Source organism: Lepidochelys olivacea (genome assembly GCF_965140295.1).
Source record: "Lepidochelys olivacea isolate rLepOli2 genome assembly, chromosome: 1".
Classification (NCBI taxonomy): Eukaryota; Metazoa; Chordata; order Testudines; family Cheloniidae; genus Lepidochelys; species Lepidochelys olivacea.
The window spans coordinates 348,808,814-348,820,951 of record NC_140411.1 but is presented as its reverse complement, the minus strand read 5'-3'; the positions used below and the strand labels follow the sequence as shown (position 1 = coordinate 348,820,951).

Genomic DNA, 12,138 nt, shown 5'->3' with positions numbered 1-12,138 from the left:
CTGGAGTGAGAGTGGGGCTGCAGACGCAGAAAGAGAGGCAGAGGACGGCATGCAACTGCAGATAGGGGCGTCGACCAGGAAGTGGTGGCGTCCTATCAATGAGTGGCGCACCCCATGACAAGGTCTTTATGGCTCCCATCGGATGCTGCGTATCTGGCCCCAGGCCTCAGTGCTAAAACAATGGCACTCGGTAGAATAGGATTCAATACAATACAATCTGTTTCACAACAGAAATGTAAGCTCAATTTTAATTCCCCTTCCTAACATACTAACTCCTCTACTGGCTCAGTGTGGAGTGATCTAAGGGGTTTGAGTATATTCCACTCTAATCTGAAGGTGGAGGGGGGAAAGGCAACTGCCTTTAAAAACAGTCTGAAGATTCTCTGTGGGAGAAAGGAGTGCAACAGATTTAAGAGGAGAGTTCTCAGAAGAAAAATCACTTTTCCACAGAAACAAGAGACACACACTTCAAGTCCTGAATAGTGTGGCTTTTATGATGCCAAGTCTGACCTGTACAGATTCATGCATCAACTTAAAAGAGTGGGTAACATTTCTCCTCCTTACTCATTGTCGCTACTTTACTTTTGACATTGATGCTCACAAGGGAAGAGTCAGAAGGTAACAGCTATACATAGCAGATGATGATCACACCACCTAGAGTAGCAATATTTAGCATTCATGCTAACATGACATGAGAAGAGTTAATGCAAACAGCCAAGAGCAGGCACAGTGAGAGACAGCTATGGACTTTTCCTTTAGAGCACCCATTCCCTCCCACCCCAGCACCTTGTTCCAGACTCCAAATTTGCACACATGAAGCCAATCAAGTATTTAATTGCGTGGCTTACCAGCTCTCACTGCTTCGTTCTCCAGAACTACCCTGTTGAAGATGAAGCGAATGTATTTGGATGGGGATGGGGTCCTTGGCCCTTCTTTGCCCAACAGGTGAAGTATCTTTGTGGCTAGAACAGTGTGTTCACAATCTTCAATGAACTCACAGAGGTGAGCCAAGCCTGATTCCTTACTTTCAGGATTCTCCTCTATAATGCTGATTATGCAGTCCACAATGGCTCGCTTGTACTCAAAGCCACCCTAGGACGGAAAAGGAAAGGATGCTCATCCTGCAGGTGCTGCTCAGAATGCAAAGGTAGTCCTTTATTGTACAATAACAGGTGCTCATTTGCCCTCATGCTATGAATACAGTTTCCCTCCATTAAGGAAACAAAAGTGTTCATATACACACAGAATCGGAGGAGGAGGAGGAGGAGGAAGAGGAGGAGATGGGCTGGGTGTCCTCATAGGTCCTTCCCAGCTCCCTGAGGCCAGCGCAGGGTTGTTCTTGATAATACATTTTATAAATGTTTATCCAGGCCAATTTTTGATGTACCAAGCGATTATGTCGGCTGATCTGAAATGTGGCAAAGTCACATATCAGATAGCTCAGGAACCGAAATAAGCAAGGTCTTGTTCAGAAATATCAATCAAGCCCCACTGATGCTGTACAACCACCAAAGGAAAACACTAGCAACATCGGATTCCCCCTATACCACCACAACTACATGCTAGTAACTACATAAGAAAGGCTTTAAACCTACGTCATCCCTGAGCATGTTGGAGAGGAAGGTCATCATTACACTGTGTTTCCGTGGGTATTTCTGGCACAGAGCACTGATGGCCTGCACCACCACCACCTGCAAGACAGAAGAGGACACAGGACTTTAGTATCATGCATTAAATTCTCTATGAGACGTAAGAAGCTTCTTGCAGACACATCACCTCAAGCTGCGATCTTGCCAGATATAAGCTCAGCACTCAGACAGGAAAAGCTAGGTGCTAGTGATTCAGAAGGTGGCACTCTTACCTCCAGCTCGGTACTGAGCCAATGTGCTAGCATGATGCTGGAGGAGCGGTTTTGAGTTGGAAGTCATAGGCCTCTCCACTTAGTAATGGGAGATCCTATAATGCTTTTGGAAAGGGCAGGAATGATTTTCTAAGAGCCTGGCCCAATTTCAGTTTGGGTAATTGTGTTGTGTTATAAACATTCCCTCTGCAGTTTCAAGTACATCTAACATTCATCCCCTCTCCTGTCTTACAATGAACAATGATTACATAGGTTTGTTGTGCACAGGTAGACAGTTGCCACATCTCAGCAACTACATTTCACTGGGTGTGTGTGACGGGTGAAGCAATTCCTGTATCGTTATAGTGTGTCCCCTCCCATACCCCATGGGGGACAAATTAACCAATGATTTTAAGAGGAGCATCTCCTGCAGATCTCTGCCTCATTCTGGGGTCCAGAGGAATAGGATGTGATTTGCTATTAAAGACTGATCGGAAGTACACAGGGGGCAGAGGTAAGAATGTGTAGGCAGCCTTCATTTTGGTATTTCCTGTCAAATGACCTGCCTTAGTAGGTTTTTTCTGGAATTTGATATAGTTTAGAGACTGTGTGAACTATCAGACATTAAAGTGTGCTGGGGTACACCTGGGTCAGATGTGCTGGATATACATAAAGATCATTATCAAAACTTAAACCATCCTTCCTCCCACAAGACCGTTACAATCGACAGTTCCTTGCTACAATGGTGCTTAGAGTGCATTGTAGTTCAGTCAACAGCAGACGGAGAGAGTGTTTCTTATCCCATAGGCTCTTTGGGGAAAAGGAAGAGAAGCAGAAAGGTGGCCCTCTGCTTTTAACAGACTGTATCTCAAGAAACGCCAGCTGGCTTCCTGGTATAAGGCTAAATGACTGAAGGCTTCTCTGCAACTGGGAAAGCTTCACAAAACAGGAGGAGGAAAATCTGCAATAGTAAAGGTCAAAGGCCTCCCATGCCTCACCTTAAACTCATCTGATATTTCTGACACAAAGGAGGAGATCTGTTTCATGAGCCTGTCTACACTGCTCTCGCTCCCTGTTTTCAGGAGTGTGGTGATGGCCAGAGTAGCGATGCTGCGGTTTGAGTCAGTAATCAGGTTTTCCAGGTCCAGGTTGCAGGCAGTTACTGCAGATGGGTGCTTCATAGCCACCTGGAAAGAAAAAAAATCTGTCAATAATATACTAGAGCAAGGATCAGAACATTTGCTTTCTGTTCATTTATCGGGGCCTAGTGCTTGCAGAATAAACTGGCCACATATACATAGGCCATGGCTGTCAGCAGGGACCACACCAGACCCCTTGATCTTCAAAACACACAGGCCTCAGGCTCTCACTTGAGCTGCAGAAAACTCCTTTAGCTGTAAATAGCAGGTAGTTATAATGAGCGGAACCAGAAGTAGAGGGAGACATGGTTACATGCCCTACACCAGCGCTGGACACTTGGAAGGGTTGGTTGGTGTGGTAAGCACTGGTGTTGCTCTACTTATGTGTTCCTAACCTTTGCAGTTTGCCAGCTTGTAATCAGGTCAGATTACTGTTTTACTCACTCCACACACTTCCAATTCAGACACTAAATACAGGCAGCCAAACCACGAGAGTTAGCGATTAATGCTTTGTACCCCAAACTTCAGAATCCCTACTTTCCTATGGTAGAAAGCACTGATTTACAGCCATAGCAGATCACAAGTTATCCAACTATAAGGTGTCATGAGTCCCTTGATCCACAACTGAGCATCACTAGCCTGACTACTATCGGATAGTTTTTTGTTGTAGTGGAAGGCTGATCTGTCAGCATGGAGAGACTGCTCATAAAGTAATTACATGAGTAACAGTCCTACTTCCTTAGGAAACACCTTTCAGCACAGAAGTTTGGTTTCCTTTAATGCTTTGCTTTGCACACTAAGATTTATACCTTAACACTTGCTTAAGAGATCTCAGAAACTCACCTTGTTAAGGGTCCTTACAGCTGCATATCTCAAGACAGGTTTGGGAGAACTACAGAAGAGCTGCAACACTGAAAATAAAGCATTTAGAGAAGTGACTTATGATGTAGGAGTTTACAGAGTAGACTGTTTCAACAGTCACTGGCTTCCAGTGCTGCAAATCCAGACACTAACATGCCTGGGAGAAAAGACCAATAACCTTGTGACCAGGATACACTTCAAGAGTGCAGCAGAGAACTACTTCAGATGACATACAAGGGGTAACAGGTTCTGAATGATGCAGACTGGACCACTCTCTAGTACACAGAGCGAAACACATAAGCATCGCACAGTTCCAGTCAGTTTCACCCACATCTGATGCTGAGAAAGAGATACACCTGGAAGAAGCAGGGGCAACTAGAGAGAAGAATGTCCAGTAGTCCGCACACATAGGTTGGCTCTACTGTTGGGGCATTTAAAGGTTCTAGTCAAATATGTATTGCTATCTATCTCCTCATACTGTTACATTCACCATCCATCAACAGTTTCCTAGTCTCCCAATCCAATTTAAATTTCACCTCCCAGTTTTCAGCTTATTTCAAAGACATGAGCTTTTCTACCACCTGGAGTTCATATCTACCAATCCACCCTCCTCAAAATCTTCCTCTGTCCCCTCCCCACACCCTGACTTCCCTTAGTTAGGGAGAGGATAAAGTATTCTGTCCCTTTTTGGTGACCAGGCTCTTGACCCTTCTCTTTCACCCAAAGTCCAAGTCATTTCCCATCCAATTGTTTCTAATTTAGGAGAGAGTCAGGAAAAATTACGGTTGCAAATATGAGAGAGAAAATGTATTCTTTTTAGTAGTTAATATTTTAATGTATAGTATAGCAGATGTTACACTTCAATTTCCTGGTTGTGTGATCTGCCACCTTGCCTAGCCTTAGTCCTACAGTATGACAAACCAAACCTACCCTGATCTCCTTCACTGTTAAAATATCTTAGCCAACAAATCGTGCAGCAATAAAGTATTTCCAGAACATCCCAGCAGCAGAGGGCACAAAGGGTTCATTCCTTGACTGACCTGACACAGCAGGGGCCAGCTCCCTTGGTGTGCAGTTTGGAAGATGGATGATTGCAGAGGCAGCTTCGTAAATAACCATCTCATGTTTATTTCGCAGACAGCTCTCAATGAAGTCAAACAACGGACTTTCGTGCCTGCCAATGAAATGGAGTGCATACAATTTCAAACAGAGGCACTCTTTATTTCATAGTAACGTGATGAAATATTTATTAACAAGTTCTGCTACAACACTATACGGATCTCTTATCTGGGGACTGACATGCAATCAGATTTTTTTTAAGCTAAAGTCATAAGTTACAGTATTGACTCTGCTAGAACATAGCTCAAACAATTCACATTACCATGTTTCCCCACTTGTAATACAAGACTAATGCTTGGATACCCAATAGCACACTATAGTATGGTTCTATTAGAGAGTATATTAATCTCTAAATATGTCCAGACACTCATTCCATATTCAACAAGTCAGAAGGGATACATTTAGAAGAGAAACATCTTGATATTTATTGTATGTTACACCCAGTAAGCAACAGGTTTCACTGATACAGGACCCTCAATCCAGAGTTTAAAGTCCTAAGCAGCACAACCTTTATTCTACTAGGATGAGAAATCAAAGATGGAAAGAGACCTCTGATCAACCAGTCCATCTCTCTGCCAGTACAGATAGATTCTTAATGGATTTTTTTATTGCTGTCCAGTCTTGTTTTAAGTGTCCCAAATAGCAGGGGCTCCCCAATTCCCTTGGGAGACTCTGCCACAATGAAAAAGCACACGGTCAGGAAGCTCTTTTTTGAAATTCAGTCTAATCTATCCCTTTGCTCCTAATTACACTCTGTTGGATCACCCCAACTCATTTCTCTATTCTTAGTGTTTATACACCACCGTATTTTTAGATGGTTGATTCTCCTCTTACCCCTCTTCAGACTCTTTCAGAAGCCGGCTAGCAATTCGGATCAGCATGCAGTATGCAAATTGAGATTTCAGTCCAGATTTGGTGAATTTATTCAGCATCTTGGAAACTGCAAGGCGATCATTCTTCCTGAGGTGGTAAAGCAGCCCCAATGCATGATACTACAAAATCAGAGGGAAAAGACACATAAGGACAGTCCCTAACAAAACTAAATACCTTAAATACATAGAATCATAGAATATCAGGGTTGGAAGGGACCTCAGGAGGTCATCTAGTCCAACCCCCTGCTCAAAGCAGGACCGATCCCCAATTAAATCATCCCAGCCAGGGCTTTGTGAAGCCTGACCTTAAAAACTTCTAAGGAAGGAGATTCTACCACCTCCCTAGGTAACGCATTCCAGTGTTTCACCACCCTCCGAGTGAAAAAGCTTTTCCTAATATCCAACCTAAACCTCCCCCACTGCAACTTGAGACCATTACTCCTTGTCCTGTCCTCTTCTACCGCTGAGAATAGTCTAGAACCATCCTCTCTGGAACCACCTCTCAGGTAGTTGAAAGCAGCTATCAAATCCCCCCTCATTTTTCTCTTCTGCAGACTAAACAATCCCAGTTCCCTCAGCCTCTCCTCGTAAGTCATGTGTTCCAGACCCCTAATAATTTTTGTTGCCCTTCGCTGGACTCTCTCCAATTTATCCACATCCTTCTTGTAGTGTGGGGCCCAAAACTGGACACAGTACTCCAGATGAGGCCTCACCAATGTCGAATAGAGGGGAACGATCACGTCCCTCGATCTGCTCGCTATGCCCCTACTTATACATCCCATAAATGTCATTGGCCTTCTTGGCAACAAGGGCACACTGCTGACTCATATCCAGCTTCTTGTTCACTGTCACCCCTAGGTCCTTTTCCGCAGAACTGCTGCCTAGCCATTCGGTCCCTAGTCTGTAGCTGTGCATTGGGTTCTTCCGTCCTAAGTGCAGGACCCTGCACTTATCCTTATTGAACCTCAGAGTTCTTTTGGCCCAATCCTCCAATTTGTCTAGGTCCCTCTGTATCCTATCCCTTCCCTCCAGCGTATCTACCACTCCTCCTAGTTTAGTATCATCCGCAAATTTGCTGAGAGTGCAATCCACACCATCCTGCAGATCATTTATGAAGATATTGAACAAAACCGGCCCCAGGACCGACCCCTGGGGCACTCCACTTGACACTGGCTGCCAACTAGACATGGAGCCATTGCTCACTACCCGTTGAGCCCGACAATCTAGCCAACTTTCTACCCACCTTATAGTACATGTTCCCTTAGGAAGGATTTGATATTGCCACGTTTTCTGAGTGCCACAAGTAACCAGACCACCTGTTTCCTAAAAGTACCTTGTCATATTTATATGAAAACAAGTTACTCACAAATGATTAGAACTACAGTTCCAGCTGTTCCCGCATGGTCCTTACGGGTAAGGATGTCAGAACCAGATATTAGAGAGGGAAAGATCTATAAAACCAACCCGTCCACCACCTTGATGGGGCTTGCCACTGGAACATCAAATGTACCCATTTACAAAACCAGGCTGCATAGAAACGATATGTGCATTTCCAATGCACCTTCCATCTGAGGGGCTCCCAACAGCTTTATAAACATCAAATAACTCAGCAAACGCCCTTGAGGCAGCGAAGTATTATCCCCATTTTATAGAGTGATCCCAAAGTGGGATTGCTTTATTTTGCCTTCTAATTACTGCCCAAGCTTTTTCTCCTGAGTAGATTAATTTATATTAGGGCTGTCAAGGGATTAAAAAAATTAATCGCAATGTTAAACAATAATAGAATACCATTTATTTAAATATTTTTGGATGTTTTCTACATTTTCAAATATATTGATTTCAATTACAACGCAGAATACAAAGTGTACAGTTCTCACATTATATTTATTTTTGATTACAAATATTTACACTCTAAACAAACAAAATAAATAGTATTTTTCAATTCACCTAATACAAGTACTGTAGTGCAATCTCTTTAGCATGAAAGTTGAACTTATAAATGTAGAATTATATAAAAAAAACTGCATTCAAAAATAAAACAATGTAAAATTTTAGAGCTTGCAAGTCCACTCAGTCCTACTTCTTGTTCACCCAATTGCTCAGACAAACGAGTTTGTTTACAATAAAGGAGATAATGCTGCCCGCTTCTTGTTTACAAGGTCATCTGAAAGTGAGAACAGGTGTTCTCATGGCACTGTTGTAGACGGGTTACAAGATATTTATGTGCCAGATGCGCTAAAGATTTATATGTCCCTTCGTGCTTCAACCACTATTCCAGGGGACATGCGTCCATGCTGATGACGGATTCTGCTCAATAACGATCGAAAGCAGCATGGACTAACGCATGTTCATTTTCATCATCAGAGTCAGATGCCACCTGCAGAAGGTTGATTTTCTTTTTTGGTGCTCCGGATTCTGTAGTTTTCACATCAGAGTGTTGCTCTTCTGAAAGCATATTCCACACCTCGTCCCTCTCAGATTTTGGAAGGTACTTCAGAGTCTTAAACCTTGGGCCAAGTGCTGCAGCTATCTTTAGAAATCTCACATTGGTACCTTCTTTGTGTTTTGTGAAATCTGCCGTGAAAGTGTTCTTAAAATGAACAACATGTGCTGGGTCATCATCCGAGACTGTTATAACAAGTAATATATGGCAGAATGTGGGTAAAACAGAGTAGGTGACATGCAATTCTCTCCCAAGAAGTTCAGTCACAAATTTAATTAACACATTGTTTTTTTAACAAGCGTCATCAGCATGGAAGCATGTCCTCTGGAATGCTGGCCAAAGAATGAAGGGGCATACGAATGTTTAGCATATCTGGCATGTAAATAACTTGCAATGCCAGCTACAAAAGTACCATGCAAATGCCTGTTCTCACTTTCTGGTGACACTGTAAATAAGAAGAGGGCAGCGTTATCTTCTATAATGTAAACAAATTGGATCTGTCTTAACGACTGGCTGAACAAGTAGGACTGAGTGGACTTTTAGGCTCTTAAGTTTTATATAGTTTTTTTTTAGTACAATTATGTAACAACAAAAAAATCTACATTTGTAAGTTGCACTTACACGACAAAAAGACTGCACTACAGTACTTGTATGAGGTGAATTAAAAAATACTATTTCTTTTGTTTATCATTTTACAGGGCAAATATTTGTAATAAAAATAATACACACTTTGATTTCAATTACAACAGCGAATACAATATATATATGAAAATGTAGGAAAAACATCCAAAATATTTAATAAATTTCAATTGGTATTCTATTGTTTAACAGTGCAATTAAAAAAGGTGATTAATCGCGATTAATTTTTTTAGTTAAATCACGTGAGTTAACTGCAATTAATCGACAACCCTAATTTATATCAAGGTTTAATAAATAGCTGAATCTGGAAAGTCAAAAATCCATAGTTGTAGGTTTGTGTGTTTAGGTAAGGATCTAAATACCAACTGTTGTCAGCTCAATTATGCCCTAAACCTTCAATGATTATTTTTACATTCCCTCGCTCCCTGAGAGACTTATTTAAAAACTGTCCCTATACAAACACACAAACAGATCTTTTAAAAAGGCCAGACTTAAGGTCATTCCAGTCATCCTAACAAAGTTTTCTTACCAAAAAATCTCTACATCTCTTGTTTTTTGTCTTGATTCATTGAGATTAATCCCTGAAGAGATTTCAAATTCAAAACAAAACTCCTTCTATCTGGACGGGTCACGAATTCAGCAAAATAGGATCCCAACCACCAGAGAAAATTAGTGGGGAAAAGGTAGACGGCTATACCAAACTGCACATATAATTAAGAAGCTAACATTGTAATTGTGGAGAAACTGCATATAGTTTTTTTATACTCATTTTTCACGATTTCCTAAAAATGAAAAGGATGCCTACTTTTGCTGAAAGTCCATGTGTTTTTAAAAATTCTCCATTAGTGTGAATGGCAAGTTAGAGGCAATTTTCTAAGTGTAATCCCATTGACTGGTGTCATGAATTTTACTAATTGCAATAATTACTTCAATAACTTAACATTTTCTGCTACTTACAGTGATTAGTGACACTGAATGAACAAATGAATAGGGTCCTGATCCTGTAATGTGTTGTATGACCCCTTCACCCACCCTCTCCCACATAAGTTAATGGACATCTGCCCACCACATCACATGGCAGGATCAGGGTCTAAGGGCAGTGCTTCCCATTATTTAAGCATTGTTCTATCAGCTAAATTAAGCTCTGAAATACAGACTCCATGGACTTATTAAAAAAATTACAGAAAACCACAAGCATGGTATGGCATGTTTATCGCACTTCATGATACATCAACCCTATGCTCTGAAACATACCTGCACCATGATGTTGTCACTAGAAGCAGCTTCTTGGGCTTCGTTGATCCACCGTTTGACGACATCATAACTTATCTTCATCATGTGCTAGGAGTAGAAACAAAGAACGTTATAAACTAATCAACCACACGGACGTTTACAAGCACCTTTTTTATAATGATAATTTACTGGGAAGTTTTAAGAAAAATTACTAGCATAAAAACATGATTTATCTATCTAGGACTCTGCTCCAAGCCATTGAGACAAAGAGATAAGATCCCCTGCAATAACTAATTTGTATTTTGCATTCTGTTAAATGCTGACACCTGTACATAAAAGCAACTAAGAGTTGGGGGCTTTTATTAATGTTGGAACAAGAGAGGAGAAAGCACTAAAACTGTCTATCACCCCTACCCCTTTAGCCCCATAGAAAGCTCTAATACTGGCCACAAATGCAACTTTCTGTTCCAACTTTCAAGACCCTGCAGAGCTCTACTCCTGCCTACCTATTGGGCCTTGTGTACCATGCTCCTCCTCTTCCCCTTTGCTCTAATGATGACGCCAGCCTTATTGCCCTACATGTCCTCCTCCCCATGCCTTCCTTATGTGCATCTCCCAATCCCAGGGACTGCTGCCCTGGGCTAATGGAGTACAATGGGACCCAGCTGGGGCCACCACTTCCCGCCAGCACACGAAACTGTGCAGTGAGACCCTCCAAACTCTGGGGCACTAGGACCCAAGTGATACCTCCCCTCCCACCCATGTGGGTTGCTGAGAAGAACCAGCCAGAGACTCTAGCTGGTAGGGGCAGAACCAGCCAAAGCAGGGACCTTTGGACCTCTGCACATTCAGAGAACTATAGAGTTTTAATTGGCCTTTCTTTGCCCTCCGCTGATTGTGAGGGAGGAAGAAGGATGGTGCAAACAGCCAGTGTCTTCACCTCAGCTTCATTCAACAGCTGCCCCTCTTCTCCCTTGCCCTGCCCGCCTCATACACCTTCCCTTCTGCTTTCTTTCCATTTACTTGATCCCCTCCTAAGTAAAATCACATACCAAAAAATTGCGGAACTAACCTGACATTTGCAGCCATCACATTGTTCACTCTGCTGGTGTGTTCTACCACTTTCCTCACACTGAGTCTGTCTATTCAGCCTGTATGCTCTTTGGGGCAGGGACCATCTCCCACTCTGTGTTGATACAGTGCCTAACACAATGGGGCCTATGCTTTGGTGACCCTTAGGCACTACCATAATAAACATGTTAAATACAAACTACAATACAGCGAGTCAGGCCCTCACCGTCATTTCCCCCTGGCACCATGCCAAGCACCTTCTCCCACCCAACACTGCTTAAGGAGGAGGAGGGAGGGAGATTACAATACAAATATAAAGCTAATTCCTTCCTCCAGGGCTCCCAGTGCATCTTGTCCTCTCTATGTTCGTCTTAGACTGTAGGGTTATCAGGACAGGGTTATCACAACCCTTCCCCTGTCACAACTAAATAAACCAGATTAATGTAATGCTATTTCTGCACTTACTAAGGAAGACACTAGAGCAGAACTCGATACACTGGGGACTTTATCCACAATGGCCTGCTTCATGTACCTCTCAATGGCCTGCAACATTGTACCCTATGAAAGGAAAGAAAAGCAACACGTGATGTTCATTTCTAGAAGCAGGAGGTGACCAATGCACTAACCAATGTAATTTCAAAGAGACACAAAAATATACATAGTATTTGCATATATTTACAAATACAACAAAGGAACAAAACATGCACCTTGAAGATGGCACCTTCAGACTGCTTTAATGACATTACAGTCAATCCTTGCAACACGCACCTCTGTGAGGTAGCCAAGCAGACTGTGCTTCCTCCCTGGAAGTTAAGTTGACCAAAGCTACAGAGCAAGGCAGTGTTGGAGCTGGAATTAAAACTCCAAAATTCTTGTCTCCTAATCCCATGTTCAGTCTGCTAGCCAAGATGCTTCTCTGTG

The 12,138-nt window shown here is 42.4% G+C and overlaps 1 protein-coding gene across 1 annotated transcript in view; it reads right to left on the bottom strand.

Moving 5' to 3' along the window:
* The window catches only part of COPG2 (COPI coat complex subunit gamma 2), a 36,525-nt gene that overhangs the window by 12,706 nt on the left and 11,681 nt on the right, over positions 1–12,138 (bottom strand). The window contains exons 7-14 of the mRNA XM_084648230.1: positions 11,683–11,775; positions 10,168–10,254; positions 5,794–5,951; positions 4,881–5,014; positions 3,823–3,890; positions 2,839–3,027; positions 1,596–1,691; positions 849–1,092 (exon numbers count right to left, since the gene is read on the bottom strand). Of these exons, the coding sequence (XP_084504356.1) occupies positions 849–1,092; positions 1,596–1,691; positions 2,839–3,027; positions 3,823–3,890; positions 4,881–5,014; positions 5,794–5,951; positions 10,168–10,254; positions 11,683–11,775 (1,069 nt within the window). The remainder of the gene's footprint in view (positions 1–848; positions 1,093–1,595; positions 1,692–2,838; positions 3,028–3,822; positions 3,891–4,880; positions 5,015–5,793; positions 5,952–10,167; positions 10,255–11,682; positions 11,776–12,138) is intronic.